At 44.8% G+C, this 22,957-nt stretch overlaps 1 protein-coding gene across 1 annotated transcript in view; it reads right to left on the bottom strand.

Moving 5' to 3' along the window:
* Window positions 1-338: 338 nt before the first annotated feature.
* The window catches only part of LOC146811599 (transmembrane protease serine 9-like), a 452,993-nt gene continuing 430,374 nt past the window's right edge, over window positions 339-22,957 (bottom strand). The window contains exons 8-10 of the mRNA XM_085618580.1: window positions 10,455-10,723; window positions 8,223-8,392; window positions 339-1,422 (exon numbers count right to left, since the gene is read on the bottom strand). Of these exons, the coding sequence (XP_085474706.1) occupies window positions 1,126-1,422; window positions 8,223-8,392; window positions 10,455-10,723 (736 nt within the window). The 3' untranslated portion in view covers window positions 339-1,125. The remainder of the gene's footprint in view (window positions 1,423-8,222; window positions 8,393-10,454; window positions 10,724-22,957) is intronic.

Here is a 22,957-nt window from a genome sequence, read left to right as displayed (position 1 = left end):
TATTTTAACTAACGAGCTAAATGTCCTTGCACCTGCAACAAAACATGGGAACGGAAAAACCCTTCGCATCTTGAGATTTTACATTTCTCTGCAATTTAAGCTTCTACTAAAAAGCCCTGTCAACCTAATGACATAGCTAAAATAAGAAACGCCTAGGCCTTCTCTTCTACATGAACCATTAGGCCTTTCAACTAAAACATATTACAATCCATATTTCAACAGGAGCTTCTTATACCTACACATAAGCAACCTGCGTTCTGGCTTTTTAACATAACCTACGGTTATTTAATACATCACATCATAACAAAACTAAAACATTAAACAAAATACAAATACACTTCAGAATAACTGATGGCCTTTATTTCTTTCAAGGCATGATTACATTTCTACATCTCTATGTCAACGAATATATTTCTATAATAATTCTAAACACTCTTGAATTACATGCGGGTGCTGACTAACAGTGAATATGGTGCACCCCTACAAATCTACAGCCCAATGACGCTCTCTCACACTCATTCTGACCTACTCCTGACTGGCTGGTCTGAAGTCTTATCCTGCACAATGAAAAAGCAGGAAGTGAACCGGAAGTAAACATTCAGCAGGCAGCAGCCAGTATTAGACTGTTGTTTGGCTGCTGCTTAAGTGAAATCTAGAGCCCAGCATGAAGGATCGGACAAGCACTGTAGACAGTGAGTGCCTGCTAAGTGATCACAGAGAAGGCAAGTCCAATGGAGCAAAAACAGAATATCCGGCATTTGTTTATTACTGACACCGAGCTTGGATCGTCAGTTGCCAGTGTGTCGCTAAAATACTGGCCAGGTGGTAGCCATACCTACAAGACATCAAAGTACTCAATATCCCAACACTGCTTTCCAAAAGATTACTTTTCTTAGTCCCAGGTGAGACGCCTGCCAAGGTTTTGACATCTAATGTTACAATAGACATAAACCCATTTTCAGGATGCTGTACCTTTTGAATGATAAGGCAGATACAGGACCAGAATTCCTTCGACTGATAGTGAAAATTATCATTAATAATTTTGCTCCTCTGCCTTCTGTGCATATACCGGTTTAGAAAGGTGGGGAATGAAAATCGGTTCAATAAAAAACTGTCTGGACATTGCTATGCTTGAACAACATAGAGCAATCCTATACCCAGAATGACAACAATGGAAGAAGTGAAGGAATTCCCAGAGCCTGTGGGAAACGTAGGTACAATCTCTGTGATTGGGAGCACTTGTATATTCACAACATTTGGCAGAGCATCTGGAACGTGTCGCACTATCCACTCGGTGTAAGCAGAGACCAGGGTGTATACTGCAGGGCGGTTGGGCAGCGCACATCCGGAGCTAAAACTCGCAATTCCAGCCAGCACCCACGTATTTCCAAGCTGGCACACCAGAGGGCCACCAGGGTCTCCCTAGAAGAATGAGACAACCCTGTGAGGAACACACATGCCCAAAACACAACACGGGGAGATACAGTACTTTTCACATCAGATATCAGGCGAAGAACGTTACAAAAAGAACACTGCCTTAAACTTTCAAGGGAAAAGTGGGATATGGTTAATACTTTTTTTTAAATTCTTTTTTTTATTTTGGAGTTAGAAATCGGAACATCGGTTTAGTAGGCAAAGTATAAACCGTCACGATTTGACAATTACCATAAATATTGCAAACAGAAATACAGGAGGTGGTGAATGCATGACAGGTGTAAGTTTACAACTATAAATTACTTTATGAATCGTGTTTAATTTCACGAAGTTTCTTGCATAAATTACAGGTGTCAATTTGGTTTCCAATTCTCTCTATCTCGGGTATCAATTAAAACATGTTATTCCCTTTGTTTGTGTTAATAGGTCTTTTAACTAGTTCAAAAGCTACATGAATCCTTCAAAGCTGCTCCCAGGGTTATTTCTGAAATGAAACCATTCTTCCACAGTCGTAACATACTGCGCGCATCAGGTATATTAATTTACAGTGTGCATTGTCTCTTTTCAAGTGCGTATTAATAACATATCTAAGGGCCAGATGTTCAAGCAATAGGAATACCGTTTTCCTAATTATGAAACTCATTGGGTTTCATTTAGGGCCATATGTGCAACCATTTCATTTTGCAAGTCCCTAATTGCTATTGTTTGTGGCATGATACCAGAGACTCGCAAAATTAAGGCAGATGTTCGACTGTTTTTGCGGTCGCAAATGGGAAATCGGCCCGTTTGCCACCGCAAAAAAGGGTGGTGGTATGTACAAATGCTATTTTGAGATTCAGTGACTTGCAAAATAGTGTTTGCAAGTTGCTATTAGGAAGGGGCGCGTGCCAAGGGCGTCCCTTCCTAATAGCGAGTCAGAATGGTATGTACCACAGTTTTGCGACAGCATTTGCGAGTGCAAAACACATGTAGTTCAACGACCTACTTCAAGTTGGTGGTAAGCCACTCGCGAACGGGAAGAGATCCCCAGGAGACCCCTTCCTCTTTGTGAATGGGTGTGAATATATTTTTTAATAGCAGGCAGAGGTACCAGGGACTACTGCCTGCCCTTAAAAAATGAAAATACATTTTTAATTTTTTTCTGTTTAAACGCATCCCGTTTTCCTTTAAGAAAACGGGCTACTTTAAAAAAAAAAAGTTGCTTTATTCAAACACAGACAAGGGGGTCTGCTGTCCCCAGCAGGCTACCATTCCTGTGTTTGCAGGCCATTCCCAATAGTTCGCAAATTACAACCTTCCTCATGAATATTATTGAGGCAGGTCCATTGTGACCCATTTGAGAATCACAAACAGTGTCTCAGACACTATAGTACATTCCATTTTGCAAGTTGCCAAACGTTGCAATTTGCGACCCGCAAAACGGAATGGTCGCACATCTGGCTCGAAATGTACTAATGTGTCTCAGACATATCCTGGCCAGATGTACGAAGCATTTTACCAGTCACAAACAGCCCATTGGCCATTTGCGACCGGTAAAATGCATTTTACTATGTACATAAGGCTAAATGGGACTCTGTAACTTGGTACCGAGTCTCATTTTGCTTTTGTGATTCGGTATTAGGAAGGGGCGTGTTTAGGGCATCCCTTCCTAATAGCACTAGTATGTAGGAATGTTTTGCAATTGGATATGAAGTCGCAAAACATTCGCAGTTACCACCAACTTCAAGTTGGTGGTAACCCATTAGCAAACAGGAAGGGGTCCCAAAGGGACCCCATTCCTCTTTGTGCATGTGAGCGCCAACATTTTTTAGGAGCAGGCACTGGTCCCACGGACCACTGCATACTCTAACAAAATGGTAAAGGTAGCTTTTCATTTTTATTTTTGAAATGCATCCAAGGCTGCATTACAAAACAAAAAGAAAATGCTTCATTTAAAAAGAAATCACAGATATGGTGGTCTGCTGACCCCCATATCCACCATCCCTGTGATTGCAGCCATTCACAATGGGTCGTAAATTGTGACTTGCCTCATAAATATTGATAAGGCAGGTCCATTGGAGACCCACTGAGAATCGCTAACAGTGTTAAACAAAAATCGATAAAATTCGCTATTAGAAAATCGCAAACAGGAGATTTCGGAAAATATGTCCCTTAGCGATTCCCAATGGGGTTGCAAATGGCCTACCACAGGAATGGTGGCCTGGTGGGGACAGCAGACCGCCATGTCTGTGATTGCTTTTTAAATAAAGCTATTTTTTTTTATAGAAAGGCAGCTTGTTTTCCTTAAAAGAAAACGGAATGCATTTAAAAAAGAAAAGTTTCCTTTTCATTCTTTAAGAGTAGGGAGAGGTCTGTAGGACCACTGCCTGCTCTTAAAAAATGTTGGCGCTCACATTCACAATCTATCATGTCAACCTACAATTCTTCTACATTTACCTACCATACGTAGGTTGGTATAACACACCTACAATGCCCTCAATGCCTATCTATCATACCTAACCTGCCTACCACACAAGATCTGACATACCAGACCTATCATGAATATCAAATCCATGACCTCTACTTACTTACTATAAGCATTTACCTACCATATCCATACCTGCCATGGCTACCATGCCTCCCTATCTACCAGACCTACCACACATGCCTATCATTCCTGCTATATTTTACCTACCATAATTAACATACCTAACCTACCATCCATACCTAACCTACCTTACCAAACTGACATGCCTACCTACATTACCTAAGCTACCATATTACCTTAGTACCATACATTGAAAACCTACCTACCATACCCAGCAATCCTAACTTACTCTGTCTAACAATATCTAACCTATCTTACCTTTCATGCCTACTTACAACATCTACCCTATCATATGTAACCCACCACCCATACCTAGCCAACCATATTTAACTTACCATGCCAACCTGCTATACTCATGACAGGGCCCACTGGACCACTGTCAGAACCATCACAAAGTGAACGTAGTAAAAGTAAGACATATCATAAACGTACAACCAGTAACCACTGGTAACCACGGTACTCAGCATCATCCTGTAACATAAACCATATTATGCCCAGTATCACATTAGGCGCAAAAAACATTATACGCCAACCTCATCAGTCTCACATTTTAGACCCCAACCTCCTAAGCATCACTCACATTAGGGGTATGACTCGCAGTAGGAAATAACCTCACCAGCATAAACACATTATGCAAATAATCTCATACCTAAATGCATTTAGAGGCATGAATCACAGTAGAGAATCACAGTTCCTAACATCACATAAATCTCTGACCCCCCTGGCCAACTGGCCATCTCTAGGGCTCCAATGCCCTCTGTCCAGAATGTCAGGGCGCTAAGCTGCCACTTGCAGCTAAAGCAAAAAGTGCACAATGGGCTGGCACCAATGTGCCTCCTGGGTCCCCTCCTGGGACTCCTCAATGCGCCCCGGCCTAAACGTAGCAGCTGCCTACTAATTGCTGGGCAGCAGTGAAGGCAAAAGTGTGGGCACTGGCACATATTGTGCCCTCTGGACCAAATAGGTCAATCGCTTCTGGCACCATCGTGCCTTCTGGGCCCCCACTGGGGCCTGTAGAATAAAATGCCCCTAAAGTTGCCGTTGCCCTCTAGCAAGCGGGGCAGCTGTAGAAAATGACCAACACTGGGAAAAGGCCCTGGCCCCACTGGACCTCAGGACCCCCACTGGGGCCCTACAACTACAGTGCCCCCTTGTTGGAGTGGCCCGCTCTCCTGCAGGACCACTCAGGCACCGACAATGTGCCTCAGCATGTAGGAGGACACAGGCCCCTCTGGGCCCTTAACAACCAAGTGCCCCTTTGTTGGAGAGGCCTAGATGGGGCCGCTCAGGAAATAGGCCTTGCAACTGTGCCTTGCACAGGCACGCACCACAAGAAGCCCCAAATCACCGGGCTCTGGCTCAGGCCTCCTCTCCAGTGCGGCGGGGCAGCTGTGTGCGGGGCTCTCCTCTCCACACGTGGAGGCTCTGTCTTCTCGCGGCCGCACTCCTCTGGTCAGACGACTCTGCCCCTCTTCAACCGGTCCCTCTCCTGGGGCCGGGACTTCTCTCGCTAAGGCCAGCACTACGCGGGGATTCCCTTACTCACGGGAGCCCCGTGCTGCCCTCGGCGGCCTCGGCTGCCTCGCTGGGCTTCCTCCCTCCGGCCGCAGGCTCCGCCGCAGGTCGGGCAGACGTGCCTGACTTCCGCTTCGCGATCAGGGCTGCGACAGTGCTTTTTCCACATCAGAACGCGGGGTGGGCACCCGCAAGGAAATTTTGAAATAAAACACCAGCGGGGTGGGCACCCGCAAACACTTCCCAATGCGGGGTGGGTTCCCACTTCATTTAAATGTACCGGTGGGGTGAGCACCCGCCAGAACAGCACATATGCGGGGTGGGCACCTGAAATTGACTCAAAAAGTGAGGTTGGCACCCGCAAACACTTCCCAACGCGGGGTGGGCTCCCGCCTCGCTCTCACCATCACGGGGGGATCCTTACGCCGGAGATTAACTCTCTGTCTCCTCAGGCAGGTCAGCGCTGCAAAGCCTGCTCGCTCCTCCTAATTAGAAATATACCGCTCACGAAGTGCTAGGGCAGCAGGCAGTCCTTCAGGTCCATGGCGAAATGAAGGAAAAGTACAAGGGTCCAAGCAGAAAGTTTTTTTAGGGATCAAGGGGGCAATGCTGGGCCCAGGGAGGCAGTCCTCCTGGCAGGTCCTCCTGGGCCCCAGCAGCAGCACGCCCCCACAGGTGTAGGAACAGGTGCAGAGCAACATCATGGGGTCACAGCCCCTCCACTTATACCACATAATCCTTTATTTTAGTGCAGGGCTTGGGGAACCAGATGCAACTGGTTCAGGGGGGATTTGGAGCACTTTGTTTTGCAAGCTCCTCTTCCCCTTTGTCAGGTGGGGGCTAGGTGATCAGACACACCACAGGGGATGGAGCCAGCATTGTACAGGGCAGGCACACTCCTATTCAGAGTCAGGGGATTACTCCTCCCACTACTCCCAGCACAGATGTCCTATTCAACCCAGCGTTGACTCACCCTGCCCCTCCTGGAGCCACACACACCTCCCAGCCCCTGTCACTCACAAGCCAGACATGCAATTCACATCAGGCAGGCAGACACATAGCACACAGAAAAGCCAACTTCTAAAAGTGGCATTTCCCAAGTAGTCATAATAAATCTGCGCACACCATTGTGCATCATTTATTCTCACAATTTCATACATACTAGACTTGACCACACAGCTCCTCTCATAACAGGAATTACCACTACCACACAATGAGCAGGGAATCCCCAATGCATTCCTATGGGAGAGCAGGCCAACTTCACTAAATGTGCACAGAGAGCGCATGCACTTTACACTGGACCACAGTGGTAAAGTGCCCAGAGGCCTAAAACCACCCACACCATGTCAGAACTTAAGGCAAAGAGTTTAGGGGTAAACCTGCCAAAAAGGCCAAGTCCAACAGAGAGATTTTAGAGTTCGGAGATGGGTGGCATTAAGAGGGAGAAAGACAGCTGTGTTCAGTTTAGGTGTAATAATTAGTTTTCAGGGTTCAAGAATGGGTGGAGTTTAGGGGTGGAAAAGCGTTTTAGGGTTCAGGGATGGGTGGAGTTTAGGGGTCAGGGATGGGTGAAGTTTAGCTGTGTTGAGGAATTTTAGGGGGCTGAGATGGATAGTGTTTAGAGATTGTGAGGGGTCAGGGATGGATGATGTATAGGCGTGCAGAGAGGTCGGGGGATTAACCCCTTCGCTGCTGCGGACATTCCGCTGCAGCGCTGGGGGGGGGCAGGGGGGCAGCGCGGTGGGCCTGTGCTCATGGCGGAGCCGCTCCGTCATGAGCCACAGTTGAGCTGTGCTCATGACGGAACGGTTCCGTCATGACTCCGCCCATTTGCGTTGTCCCCCCGCACAGGCGGGGAAACAGCGCCGCGCAGGCGGAGCGGCCGCCAACGGGCGTGTCATGACGGAACCGTTCCGTCATGAGCACAGCTCAACCGTGGCTCATGACGGAACGGTTCCGTCATGAGCGGGGAAGGGGTTAAAAGCATCTAAAGTAATTGTTTGACATCATAAAACATATAAATCCAAAACAATGTCCAATGAAGTAAAGCACAAAAAAAATGAGACAAAAAGTTTGTGAAAGTAAGACTTGCAACCTTTGCTTTACACCTTAAAGAATAAGCATCAAAAGCCAATTTCAGAAAAAAAGATATTTTATGAATTGGCTTTTCTGAAACGATAGATGTCATTCTTCCTGAAAATTTCTGTTAAACAGTTTAGGTGAAATGGTTTCTCAGTAATTATATTGCATTGAATTGTTTATCTATGAAATCCCATACAACCACCAACCATACCTAAACTTAGTATTCGTATCTTATAGTGAGACCTACCTACAATACCTAACCGGTGCCCAAGTGCTGCTCATGAGCTTGCTCTGGTGCTATTAAATGTCAGTTTACGTATTACAAAGGCTGTGAAGTCCTGGATTATCCTCAGGCCTCTTTAATCCACTGTTAGACATTCTTGCCTCTTGATCACCCTCTTGCAGGTACCTACTTTCTCCCTCATTGACATTTTTTTCCATCTTTCTAGTCTTCCTTCTTTGTCGTTTGTATGTTTTTCCCTCTCTTGCACTCGGGAAATGTTTGATGAGGAAAACAAAAGTGCTGGTCCCCATAAAAGAGTGATGACCGCATACACCGACAACCATCGGCTCAAACTAAACACTGTTTATGACAGAAACTTACTGGACATGAGTTAATGGCTCCACGTTTACTTCCGGTGCATATGGTGGTGTTTGGAATAATGGTGACATTTCTTCCCACTGGTGTGAACATGTGGTAGAGGGCATCACAATTGTGGGCATCTATCAGGGGCAACTCAAATTCCTGAAGCATCTGTTGATAAGTCGCAGGCACTGTTGATGACAAGACCGTACACATGTGAACCCACTCAAACAGCACAGGCTTCTTTTACCACATGTTTGGAAACCCACATGAGGATTGGTGAAAAAAGCTTCAATAAAAGTTGCCACAACACCCCAAAATCACCTTAATGACAATGGAACATAGAACGTAAATATTAGCTCAGGATACAGACAACAGATTACACGATTATACATCTTGAATAATAAAAAAAACAGTGAAACCTGCCTTTCATAGCTTTTTGCAGTTGCAGTATATTTCTTGCCAGTTACCCAGGGAACTTGAGGATGTTCTCATTGCAGCATATGCCACTTTCAAATCCACCAGGTCAACGGCCTACGTTGCTTACCCTGCCTTTAACACTTTACCAATGACCGTGTCATTCTGGGTACGCCTGGGTATGCCTTGTTTCGAAGTCTATGGGCCATATTTATCATTGTTTTCATGCAACGCAGCAAGACACCTAGCTTCACTGTGCTGCGTGAAAGGGAGAGGGTAGAAATGCATCTTACCAATCGAGATGTGTTGCTTTCCTGCGCGCTGACTACATTGGCGCACTGTTGGCTGCCTAGTACCAACGCAGGCACTCTTGCACCATTGAAGGGTGCCTGCATTGCAGGCAGGGTCGGTTTTGTGCAGGAAAGAGCACCTTTCTGCACAAAACAATCCTTTGAAGCTTTTTCCTCTTTCTATGTGTGCTGAAGAATGCGCTGCATTGACATATTTCCTGACCTACCACTCATGGTAAACCTGGGAATGCCCCAAAACCTGCGAGTGGATACATGGAAACACTCACGCTGCTCTCAAGGAACGCCTCCCTGTGGCAGAGCTCCCTTGCACTACTCTCAATTTACCAAGCACCACAGAGCCATGCCAGGTGGTCTTGCACGACTTGGTAAATCTCATCTAGGTTTTGCATTGCCTTTGCTTTACCTTGCATGTCGCAAGGGTGATGCAAAAGTTTGATAAATATGCCCCCAAATATGTGGAGTGTAAAAAATACAAATATGTGCTGTCTACTAGTAACTGCAGTAAGTTGGCAAGGTATTGTCTACTCATCACCGATCACCTTCGCCACCTCCCTATGTAAGCAATCTAGTGTCAATTACTGAATGTGCCGCTAAGTTTTCACATACAATGTTTCTGACAGAAATGCCTCATTTATAAATAAATGCTTTTAAATGATATATCAAGAGTACAACACCCATCATGCTATCTTCTGTGTCCCATTCCATAGATTGTACCAATTAAATGACAAAATCTAGATAGCTCAACCAACTACTCCTGTGTAACGTTACATAATTTCAATAATTTCATATTATACTTGTAAAAATTCCCCAATGTTTGCTATAATGCCACATTGCATAATTGCATGCCAGGCAAAGAACATGAGCAGTTGCTCTTTGTGGCGCCTGTGTTTTTCACCCTATTTTCTGACGCATTCCCAAATGTATCAATACCGATAGACCTGTGAATACATTAAACTGCTATGCCTTCCCAGAGAAAACGTAACGAGGAAAAATACATTTATTTCTCCTTGTTTCTTCCTCTTTCTACATGTACTTCATTCTGCAGCACACGTAGAAAGGGGACACAGCCTTATAGGATTGTTTTTTGTGCAAGAAGGTGTCCCTTCCTGCACAAAGCAGTCCTGCCTGTAACGCAGGCACTCTTGCATCATGGTGCAAGCATGCCTGCATTGGCTCCAGGCAGCGGTTTCAGCGCCATTGCTGGCAGAGAGCAGCAATGGACCATATCTTGATAGATATGGCGCATTCTTGCCCCCTCCCTTTCGTGCAGCGCAGCAAGGTGTCTTGCTGCGTTGTGTAAAATAATGATAAAGATGGCCCCTAATTTCTTCATTTTTTTGTCTCGCCATGGGAATCAGCGCCCATATTCCGTTGAGGGAGATAACAAATGAGATAAATGAACATATTATTGATAGATTGAGGTGGCTCGTGGCTGAGGAAAAGTCACATTACAATCATCCAATGTGCTGCCATTTCAAACATTAGAAAGAATGTTCATATCCGTAATTCGATAATGATATCTTACACGAGATTTTGAGTTTTCCCCATCCGGTGACCCAGCATTTCATCCCAGTTGGGAACTGGACTGCAGCAGGCAGGCATACAGGACGGATGGCATCTGTGTAGGTCATTGGTGTTTGAAGCTCCAAGAGTGAGACGTCTCCCACGGATCTGTCTTCACCTGAGTACATTGGATGGGTGATGATCCTGGAAGCCCTGGAGGTGACAGGAGCGGGACTCGAGTAGTAAAGCTGATTTGTACCCAGGACAACGGTTATAGTGGATGAGCTGAAGCTGAAATACAACGATACATTCGTAAGTGGGTGGACATTGCTGTATAATCACAAGGGCGTCAACTATTCCCCTAGAGGCCCATGCAGGTCTACTAAATAAGGGGCATGTTATCAAGAAACGGCGTTAAAATTATCGCCGCTTTAGCGGCAGAAAACTGCCGCTAAAGCGGCGATAATGGGCTTGATAATATGCCCGTGAGAATTCCCATAGAAGCCCATGTTGACACCAGAACATGGGCTTCTATGGGAATTCTCAAGGGCATATTATCAAGCCCATTATCGCCGCTTTAGCGGCAGTTTTCTGCCGCTAAAGCGGCGATAATATTAACGCCGTGCTTGATAATATGCCTCTTAGGGGCATATCAACAAGGGCTTTATCTCTGCTTTTTTGGCTTTAAAAGCCAAAAAAGCAGAGATAAAACTAGCGCACTATCAACAACAGGGTGCTAACACGCAAATTTGCATGTTAGCACCCTTTTACTCTACCCTTCCCCTTGGGCGATCCAGAGTAAAATAATAGGAGAAATGTCGCTAAGCGACATTTCTCCTATCAAGAATGTCGCTAACCCTGTTAGAGACAAAAAAAGCAGCGCTAACCGCGGTTAACGCTGCTTTTTTACGTCTGCTAATTTTCAGACTTAGCCATGATATCCTATGGAAGGAGGATATCATGTCTAAGTTTGCCTGTCCCTATCAACAAGGTAACGTGAGATTATCGCTGGGTTTCCAGCGATAATCTCACGTTAGCCTGTTAGCGTGTAGATTTTTATCGCTATTGAGATAAGCGTTGCTAATAGCACGCTATCTCAGCGATAAAAATTCACGCTAGCCGGCGATAATTATCCAAGCGCTAAGTGCGCTTTGCGATAATTATCGCCGGTTGTTGTTGATATGCCCCTTATTTCGTAGACCTGCATGGGCCTCTAGGGGAATTGACAAGGGCATATTATCAAGCCCATTATCGCCGCTTTAGCTGCAGTTTTATGCCACTAAAGCGGCGATAATTTTAACGCCGTTTCTTGATAATATGCCCCTAAATATCTTTTAACATTTGAAGCATGAGCTAATCTGCGAGCATCATAGAAGTTTTTATTTTGTCAGGTTTATATAGCGCAAACTCAGTCCGAAGTTATTGGAGCACTTTTATGTGAGCGCCAGTTATATTACACAAGGACGCATTCATTTTTTCAGGCAGGGGCGATTAAGTGATTTGCCCACAGTCGGAGGATGCTGAGCAGAGGCCGAGACATGAATCTGGTTTTCCAGTTTTAAAGTTGGCAATCATGGAGTCAATTCACCAAAATGCCAAGGGTAGCAGAAGCGACATCACACGCCATTTAACTATTACTATCACTCACATACACATGCTTGTACATACACACATAGTCACACACTCTCTCTCACATAAACCCACTCTCAATTATATGCACGCACACAATATACATTTAAAAGCATTATTCACTTATCCCAGCTGCCAATTACGGTCATATTACTAATTTTTTTTATTCCACTAATAGCGAATAGCATGATCTTATTAATTATTGGTGTAATAAAGAACTGACTGGAAACAAGGAAAGTGGTAGGCCAGGGAGGTGAACTCTGCTCCGTTCACGGAGTTTTCTGCACTTCGCGCTCTGCAGAGCTCGCGGAGAGCAGAAAACTCTGCTTCGAGCAGTGCAGTAGAGTTTTTTCCCCTCTCACGCTTGTGAACGGTAAGTTCCCGAGCGCGAGCTGCCGCTCGGGTAGTGTTTCTATTCGAGCGGCAGGAAGACAAGCGCAAAAGGTCATGTTCGCACTGCACTCCGCCCCCTGCGGAACTCCGCAGAGTTTTTTTGTCACTTTGCGGAGTTCTGCGTAGCAAAACTCCGCAAACTATGCCCAAGTCTAAAAGTGGAGCCCCAACTGGCCTCCATAAGCACGAGCTGTCCTGTTTTCCTGACAATGATTTTGACACCTCTGAGGCCAGGAGTCGCAAAGGCAGATCCTGGGGTCACAAAGGGGCAAGCCAGGAGTCATAGCTGCAACCCCTAAATGATGTATATGTCAGAAGCTCTTGGTTAGCCACATCGATTGCTTTACAGTTATCTGGACAACAGGAAAACATCTTTTCAAAGGGTGACCATTAGTATTTAGCAGAATGTGGAGGGTTTTCTGCAGTGAATTGATTTATCATTCTGAACCAGTTACCAAAGGGGGCCTCTATTGTGAACAGAAGGTGCTGTATACTACTGCTTTATAGATTTTAAAGCAGTGTTTGATCAGATGGATCACTCTACTCTTTTGTGCAAATTGAGGGACTGGGGTATAGACCAGGGTTTATTGCATTTAATAATAAAGTTGCATGCAAACACCTGGGCCTGTGTTACGATAAGGGTGCAATTTTCCTATTTGCGCCATGGCACACCTTAAAACAGGTGTGCCTCGTGCAAACAAGGCAAGTGCGCCATATTACATTGAATGTGCAGCCCTCAGGGCAGACGCAACCTCGTGCTGTCCTGGGGGCACGCATTCAAGTAAAATACAGAGCAGCTGCTTCGAAACAGCTCTGTGTTTCACACTGCAGGCAGAAACTCACATGCAATTTCAAGAGGGATTAGAAATCCCCTTGCAGTCCGGTGAAGTAAGTGACTGCACTTGCCTGCAAGGGGATGTCTGGGGGGTCCATGGAACCCACTTTCAACTAACGTCATGAGGGCTACGATCAGGGGTGAACTGACAGTGCTCCATCTTTTGGTGACGCACTGTCAGTTTGCCTCCTAAGTGCATGCTTGCCTCCGTGCCCATGTCTGTAATATGGTGTGGGTGCAGAGGCAAAGTTATCCCCTCATTTGCATGGGACCCTGCCAGTGATGGGCGACACAAACAAAAAGTGGTGGGGCGTGTGGAGGGGTAATGGGGAGAGCACGGGAGGGGGAGCCAGGATGAGGAGCATGCAGGTGGTTTAATAATAAATAAAAAAGAAAATGCGTGTTGCTACCAGCCACCTTTTGCCTCAGTGTTTCTCTGTTTCCTGATCCCAGCAGACACTAGGACAGCATCATTGACTACTTTTGTAATCCCAGTGATGCTTTCATGCTATTACCAAGCAGGAGAGCAGCCCTGGGATGGACCTGAGTGGGCTGGTTTAAAGCTTGCTCATGCACAAGTAGTCCATGCTGTTTCTCCAACCCGGCTGTGCAATACAGCTGGGTTGGAGAAACTTAACTGTTTGTGTCTGTTTGGCCGGCCAAAGAGGGCCGACCAAACAGGCATGTGCACTTAGAAGTGCACATACCATTCCATTCCTCCTCCCTCTCATGACCTGGCCCCACCCCTACCTATACTCACTGACTCAGCCGGAAACTGAAAAATAAAACACTAATAAAATATTGTTTTATTTTTCAGCTGCTGGTTCTGAGTCAGTGGGGGGACGCTCCTCCGACTTTGTGGAGGAGCCGCCGCTAAACCATGCTCCTATGCAAATGAGGAAATGCCATTGAGAGATAGTGCTGGAGCTACATGTGCACCAGAGCTATCAGTATTACAGAAATGCAGCACAAGTTTCCGCAAACCCATTCTGTAATACCAAAGTGCTCTGTGGGTGAACAAAATGGTCGCACACACCCGTTGTGCCCCCAGGGTCCTTCTGTCATATTGCTCCTGGTGTTGCATAAATCACACAACAGATGCCTCATGATCAGGAAAGAAGGAAGTGGGTAACAGGTTTAGGCATGTCTGCTTGTCTGTCCTGCTTCTGTTTAGCCCACTGATTTGTCTGCTTCCCAGTAAAAGATTCTGGTCTCAAAAGATCAGCTCTTTTATCTAGGAATGACACACCCATCAATGATTTCACAGGAGTGGGCTTGAAGCATAATGTAATGGAACATTAGGGCCATATTTAACAAAAAGTAAGGCAGCAGACATAAAAAAAGGAAAAAACGAGGACAAATAAAGGCATTTCTCCTTATTGCACCGGCCTCTGGGAAACACAACTTTTTTCCACATTCCCAAGTCCTTGTAAATATGGGAATGCATCAAAACCCATGGGAGTTGCATGGGAACTCCCACTGAAATGCCCATGTAATGACTCCCTTGCGCAGAGTTAGAAGACGCCGCGATTTGCGCTGCCTTGCTGTCAGAAATAGGGTTTCTGGTTGGCTAGGGTATGCACCTAAGCCAGGCTGAATTTATCACTCAAGTCAGGGCAAGCAAGTTGCACACCAAATATAACCTGTGCTCACCCTCTGGTAGCTTGGAGCAGAGCAGTCAGGCTTATTATCAAAGGCAATGTGTAAAGCGTTTGATCAACACACTCACACCAGTAACACAATGAACACACCACAAAAGAGACTCCACACAGGATTATATAAAAATATATAGTATATTGTGCATAAAACATAGAGACCAAAACAACATGATTCATCAATTCTGTGCCCATTATGCAACTCCTGAAGTAATATTCGCTATTCTGACAGTGCCAGGATAAAAACCACATATATTGAAACATCAGTGCATGAAATGCAATAGTGATAATAGGAACAAGCACATAAATCACCAGGCGTCACTGTGAGTACAAACATAACCACATATCACCATCAAATGCAGTCAAAACTTAGATGCAGTGCACCTGCTTCTGTTACATACTATGCGGTACAATGGTGAACCCATTTGGGATGAATGACAATGTAAACTGTAGGCTACAGGAACATCTGCTTGCCTACGACATGAGGTACGGTAGTTTAGGTTAGTTTCCTAAATGCTGCACCTTTCTAATGAAAATTGGGGAGCCCTCCGTCAAGGTTTCACCTTGCCCAGCAAACAAGACCCAGTGCCCCCAGGTATGTGCCAACATGGGCGAGGTGGCCCACACACTGACGGCCAGCACAAGGAGACCTCACGGGGTCTCCACAACGAGGTTTGAGAAAAAGCAGCTGTCTACGAACACGTGGTGCTGCTGCTCAAGTGGCAAATAGCTAGGGGGCCACCGCGATCGTACAGTGCGGTCGTGGCCTGGTAGTACATTAGAAAAAGGGGCTCCTCCTTAGCCACTTGCTACTCCTGTGTATCGATTTTGGCAGGGGCTCCTCAATTCTGGAACCCTCCTGAGCACAGAAAGATGCTGGTGGTCATGGTGGCAGCAGCAGAGATCTTCATTCAGCACAGTGATTTCCCTGCTTTTGGGGCACCACTGGGGGGTTTCGGCTGGCTGGCGGGATCTCCCTATGCTGTGAGGGTGCCACAATGATGGCACTTTTGCCCTTCAGGTTCCTATACGTTGTGGTCCCCTCACTGAAAGGGGTCACATTTTAAGTGAGAATGAGTGCTCCGGCCAGCGTTGATCTTCTCAGGCAGCAAATACAAACATGAAGTGCTCACCATGTGCTAGACATTGACACGGAATGAAAAGGCCAAATTTAGCGCTCACCAGTCGCTATGATTGCAGTGGCAGCAACAAACACTCACTAAGCGCTGGATCCCTGGGAGAACATGTGGCGGGAGGCAGGCAGATGGACAATAGACAAGTAGACCAGCACACCAAAATCAGCAATTCCACTGGTGATCCCTCCTGATAGCACCACAGTGTCAGGGAACAGCTGGCAGTCAGGCAACAAGCAGAAAAGCAATCCAGTGAGTACTTCATGCCACCCAATACATAAAAGGCAGCAGGATAACATCATAAAAGCAGTCCAGTTGAGTCATTGAGCAGCACAGAAGTCCTTCTGATAGAAGTTCAGTTCCTGTTCCACAAGTGTTCTGAAACCACGGGGTCAGAGCCCCGGTACTTATTCTCACAATCGTCTTTATTCAAGAGGTGACTTCAAAAGAAACCTTAAAAGTGCACAACACTCTCTTTCATCCTCAGCCCTGGCTCCAGGCATCAGTAGGGCGTAAATCTGCCCTTTGTGTGAGGGCAGGACACATCCTATACAAATGTAAGTGCGCCCCGCCTCCCTCTCTCCCAGCCCAGGAAGACTATCATTATGCAGTGATAACTCTGTCACACCCAACCCTTCCTGTGTGATTTTTGTCTGGAAAGTATGCACAAAGTGTAACCATCACTCTGCCCTAGATGTGGATTGGAGTCAGGCTGCAAAACACTAGAGCTATAAGCACAGAGAAATGCTAAAAGTGGCATTTCTAAAATAGTAATGTAAACTCCAACTACACCAGTAAGTAGGATTTATCACAACTATTCGAAGCATACCAAACATGGCAATGTTGATCTTTGCAGATCAGGTAATTGCCACTTAAACACATATAAGAGAATTCCCAATGCTAGCCTATGGGAGGAGTATGCTTCACAATAGTCACTACCGGGACATGCCACACAATAAAGGCACATTTCTACCTTTTACTTACACAGCACCCTTCCCATAGGGCTACCTAGGGCCTACCTTAGGGATGACCTATATGTAGTAAAAGGGGAGTTTAAGACTTGCCAAGTCATTTTAAATGCCATATTAAAGTGTCAGTAAACTGTGTATGCAGGCCCTGCAGTGGCAGGCCTAAGGCAGATTTGAAAGGCTACTTTTGTGGGTGGCGCAATCAGTGTTGGAGGCCCACTGTTAATTTTACCATCCGCCACAAATAGTTCTGTATCAAGGAACACTATACTCTCTTGACTAGATGACATCGTGAATGACATGTTATATTGATTGTTATTCATATACTTGAAAAAGCTCTGTAATTCATCATTACTCCCAGTCCAAATCAGAAAACAATCATCAATATATCTTCCATAATAGATTATATATTCTTGATTCTCCTTTTTTCTTTCTTTTTGGTGGAGGTATAATTCAAAATATCATTTAGAGATATGATGGATGGTAATTGGACTATACATTTGTTTATTACAGCCCTGAGTAAGTCTTTATGGAAATTGTAACCATAGACAAAACACGTGTTTGCTGTATGGCTGTATGATCCAAGAATTGAATTTTGGTTCCAACAAGCCTTTGATGGAAAAGCGACAGATTTAGAAAATAAAGGCTTGGAATGAATTTCAGATATCTTCTACCTTCAATGAACTGATGCTTTGAAACATTTATGCTACTGAGACTTATATTTGTTGTCATTTGCTCAGGGAAATAACTTCTGATTTGACTCTAGCAATTGCTTGCAATTGTAATTTAACAGCGTGGGGTGGTGGCTGTTTCTATTTCCGTTGGATGCAAACTCTATGAATTTATTTTTGAGATCTAAACCATTAGATGTTGCGCAGCAAAAAACTCCCTACCCATTTCTTGAAACTGCCTTGTAAATTAAGCACCCTTTCATGCTGTGATTAGCGTGAAAGGGAAGGGCAACCTTTTCTTAAACAGACGAAATGAGGAGAAATGCTTTATTTCTCCTTGTTTTTGCTGTTTGCCTGTGTGCCGCCTTGTGCAGCACACATAGAAGCAGCAAATTACCTATGATTGTTTATGTGCAGGAAGGTCCCCTTTCAACCACATAGACAATCATTTAAAAAATGCTGTTTTGCAAATTCTATATGTGCTGCATTAAGCAGCTCACATAGAAGTTACAAAACAGCATTTAAAGACTGTTTGTGTGTAGGAAGGGTGAGCTTCCTGCACATAAACAATCTTCCTCCGAACGCAGACACCCTTGCACCATGGTGCCTGCATTGGTGCTAGGCTGCTGAACTCAGCACTAGGGGAATCGCAGGGGTGTGCCCCATTCTTGTGAATATAGCACATCCCTGCATTTGCAGAATGGAGAAGCGTGGTGTTAGCAATGTTAACGCCACGCTTCTCCATTAAATATGCTCCCCTCTGCCTCAGAGTGAACACATTCCCAAGTTGATATTGGTGTTCAACTCATGAGGAACGCCGTCAGTGCTCTCTTGGGTTGAGTGAGGGACATGTCCTTAGGGAGTGTCAGCTCGCCCTGAACCAGAAAATTGCCGCACCCGCTGCCTCAGAGCGAACACATGTGCACACGGATTATCACCCCTCTCCTCTCGAGGGAGGCCATCAGCTCTCTCTGAGGCAGAGGGAGAAACAGGTACTCGCGGTATGTCAGCACGCTCTCAACTACGTTGTACATTACCAATGAGGAAAACAAGCATTTGCAATGCAATCGGTCTCACCTTTGGGACCTTATAAGTATTAACGAAGCTGACATTTTCTGTGCAACATGATTTACGGCTTCCCGTGACAGACAGTGCAAGAGAAGCAGTGCCCCCCTAAAAGTTAGTGCAACTAGAACAGAGGCCCAGTGAGTTAGGTATGCTGCATACGTGTGCCATCTTAAACGCACAAAACAAACATTGAGATTTATTAATAAACCTGCTATGAAACATGGAAATGTGTTTCACAACGTTCGGGTGGGAAATATTTCCAAACACGTAAGAAGCATCACACAATTGCATTGCAATCTGAAAAAGAATTTTAGCAATATGGATGGCTGACAATCCTTCAAGATTGTCCAGTTTCTGCTCTAAACAGCACCTTCAAAATTAGGAAGCCGTAGACCTGTCCATGAAAGCAATTATGCGGAAAACAAGTATGACTCCAGGCGTTCTGGTGTCAGACCCCAAGCTTAAACAGTTGGGGGCGGGTCAAATTTTAAATGGGGCAGGGCAGACAGCATGCTTTCTCCATGTTGCTCTTCAAAAAAGATAAGCATATAAAAAAAAAAATCCATTTAATAAGTCCCTGAACCTGACTCTCCTGCACCTGTCTAAACATAACAACAAGATGTCAAAAATAGAAAGAACACTTTTGCGTATCCAACTGTTCAAACAACACATCATTTAAGTAAACAGACTCCCCCCTATAAACCAAACTTGTGCTAGAGTTGGTACATATTGTACAAAAGGAGTTGTAAGTGTCTCTGGTCCATGTATGGTGATAACCCAAGTTAGTCAAAGCATTGCACTATTCCACCAGAGTCCCTTAGTGGATGATTACTTTGTGAGTACAGGTAAAAGACGCATCGAACAGCAGGTTCTTCATGGGCACTGGAATGAAATACTTGAAAGAATACTGATCCTACAGCCACGAAAATATATATTTGCTTCAGTCTCCGGCACCTTAATAAAAGAAAAGATTTTCAGTGCTATTCACTTGTACTAGCAAAGCCTGAGCATTTTGATGTGTGTTGAAAGTGCTTCGAATTGATCATAGCCAGACAGGAGGAGGGATAATCACACGCTGTACAGTGTGATGGCCAAACAAAACGTTCTCTTAATGAAATCGCCTGAGAAGGAGCTAGGCACACAAAGGAGGGACATTTAAACAAATGCACCAATAACTTCCCAGTTTATCCAAATAACACAGATAACGACCGATGGCAAGTGGTGGGTGTGCTATTTGCCAAAGAAGAGATACAATAGGTCTCAGAGGCTTGACCTAAAAATACTAACATAAGACTTAACTGGGGCTTCTATAGTTTTCAACTCTCACTGGAAATAGAGAGTTGTGAATCGTGAGGATATCATCCTCGGTTTCCTGCTTCTTGTGGGTGGAGTCGGACTAGAAGAAGGGGCAGGCTGTTTTGTTAGTGAAAGAGCGTCTGTTTGTTGACATTTAGCTCTACCTAGTACACTGATTTTGTTTTTTTCCTATCGCCACCTGGTAGATTTTTGGAGGATTTGTCAGACACACAAGACCCAGATAATGAATTTCAAGCTGGGTGAATGGGTTAAAGTGAGATCCCCAACTTTTCACAAAGAAGGGTAAAGGTTCACTGAACCAATGAAGATAAATAAACTGTTTCGTAATGTGGTCAAGACTAAGGATGGGGAATCTGAAATATGCGAAGAGTTGTCCAATGTGGGGGGCCAGGTGAGCATGATGAGGAGACGGACATTTCAGGCCAGAGTAAGAGAGAGATGGAAATCAGAGATGAACATTAGTTAGAAGATAACTCCATGAGCGAGAAATATGTTAGTCCAGACAACAAGTCCAAGGTACATGTCAAGACAAGTGGGAGGGTGACTTGGCCCCCAATTCAATTTCAAGATAATAGGATCAAGTGAGTGTTAGTCATTTCTTTGAAGGGTGCTTACCAAGTTATTATAACCATATAAAAGAAAAGTTATGTTTCTTCTGATTTCTTTCCCTTAGAGGTATTCATACCTCCCAGCTACTTATGTATGGAGGTGCTTCTCAAATGTTTATTTGTGTTGATATATTTTAAATTCCTTATTTTAGCACACGCAAGTATTGTCTTCACACACAATGCTCTAATATATATTCCCTTGTTCTTTCAGGTCCTTAATGTGATATTTATTAGTATAGGCTCTATGCTCGAAAATATTTATAAGAGGTAGATGTGTGAGACACTGTCCACAGTCCCTGTGAATTGGCCCATGTCCATGGAATTCTGGTGCCCCAGAATTCTAAGGCAGCCTCTGAGGGAATGCTGAGCAAAACGGCAGTTGATACTTAGGCTGTGGCTGAGGTGTAAGCAATACATTTTAGTTCACACATTCTCATGTGTGGTGTTTCATTATTGAGCCTGAACTTGCATTGCACAATTATGCATTCTAATTTGTGTACATTCTTCCATTTCATTCACTTTCATCAGTTCATATATTTATGTCTTTTCAGATATTATTTAAGTGCAGTGTGCTCACAACTCTGGCTAGATATCCACTTATTATTGTATCTGTGATCATGGTATTGTACTTGTGGTATCTTCCATTAGTTTCTGCCTCACCCTTTGTTTATTGAAGTTCTAGAATGTTTTCAATTTAAATAATTTTTCCCTATTACTGTCTCATCTGACCTCAGACAGTCGGACTAACTGGTGGGCGCTAGATTGTTCGAGTCTGAACAATTGTGGATTAGCCCTGTGATGTCACACGTGGTCCGTGAGGGGCAGCGAGCAGATGTGGGGGATTTCCTGCAAGAGAGTCCAGGAATTCGGGTCCAGGAAACCTTGGACTTTCACTGCTATAACCTCTACTATCCTGGTCAAAAATTCCTGGACTTACCGATCCACGGCTCACAGTCATGGACAGCTGACGGGGGATTCTGAGGACGAGTATAAAAGTAAGAGCAGCATAGCGGCAGAGGTATGAAGCCCCAATTAGGGTCTGACTTGAACCCTGATCCATCTGTCCCCCTCTTCAGGGTTTTGGTGAGCTCGACCCTCATGTCAGTCTGGAGAGTAAACGTGCAGACGCAAATGCGGCAGCCGTAGTCGTCTGCGTCAGAGAGCGGGTGCAGGGTGTCAGCAGAAGTGGCTCGCCTAGATCGAATGTGGCTTGCGGTCCCTCTGGGCTCCTCCACTCACAGTACTCAGGCAACAATTCTACTAAATTGCACCTAACGTGCACACTAGGTGCATTGATACAGGACTGGTAGGGCTGGAATTTGATGCACAAGCTGCAAGGAGAAACCTGTTATTTCAGAAACCAGTGAGCAGCAAGTGGCTGTGAGTAGCAGATACCAGTGTGGTCCTCCCCGTCCTTGCCCTAGAGATGTTAGGTGATAAGCACAGTGCGGGGTGGTGAAGTGTATGAAGAGAACCACTTCTACCAACCATTCCGAGAACAAGGCACAGCTTATTTTACTCAGACTTGGCTAAGGAGTAAGCGGGAGGCGGAGCTGAGCATTATTTTACCCTCTCCAGTATAAATTCAGCTGTTAAACAGCACTTCAATGAACTATAATCGCATAAATTGTAACAGCTTAATTTTTTGGGGGGGGATTGTGTAGAGCACCTCTCCCGTGAGTGATAAAAGAGGGGTTTCAATACCGCCCACATAGCCCCAGGAGGGATGTGTAAGTAGGCATTGTGGTCGGTACTAGATTGCTGCAGATCCTGCCCAGAAGTGGCCAGGTCACTGAATATAAATATTTATCACAAAAATCCCTCAAATTTGTAACCTACGCTATCACTATGAGGGATTTAAAAACTGCTATACACACAGACTGCTACTACAAAAACTGAGCCATGAGATCAGGAAGATAAATTATCCCACATAATACAACTAAGATTAAGAAAAGGCTTCAAATGTCACAATCTGCCTCAAATGTGAAATCAACTAGGATAACCAATCACTAATTTCAACAGTAGCCCGGATGTTTGAAAGAGCTCGAAAAATTCCCCAACGTTTTGATTTTTTGAAAGACCCAAGTAGTGTTCTGTTTTCCACACCTAGTAATTCATATAGTCTACCGTACCCCGTAATACCAATAAAAGCAATACATTGTTCATTGCAGACCACCAAAACAAACCAATTCATAATGGAAGATGCAATGGATCAAACCTCAAAAGGGAAACTGAGAGTGAGTAAAAA

This window comes from Triturus cristatus, chromosome 7, assembly GCF_964204655.1.
Source record: "Triturus cristatus chromosome 7, aTriCri1.1, whole genome shotgun sequence".
NCBI lineage: Eukaryota > Metazoa > Chordata > Amphibia > Caudata > Salamandridae > Triturus > Triturus cristatus.
The sequence above is the reverse complement of the archived record's forward strand: the minus strand, read 5'-3'. Positions and strand labels throughout refer to the sequence as shown.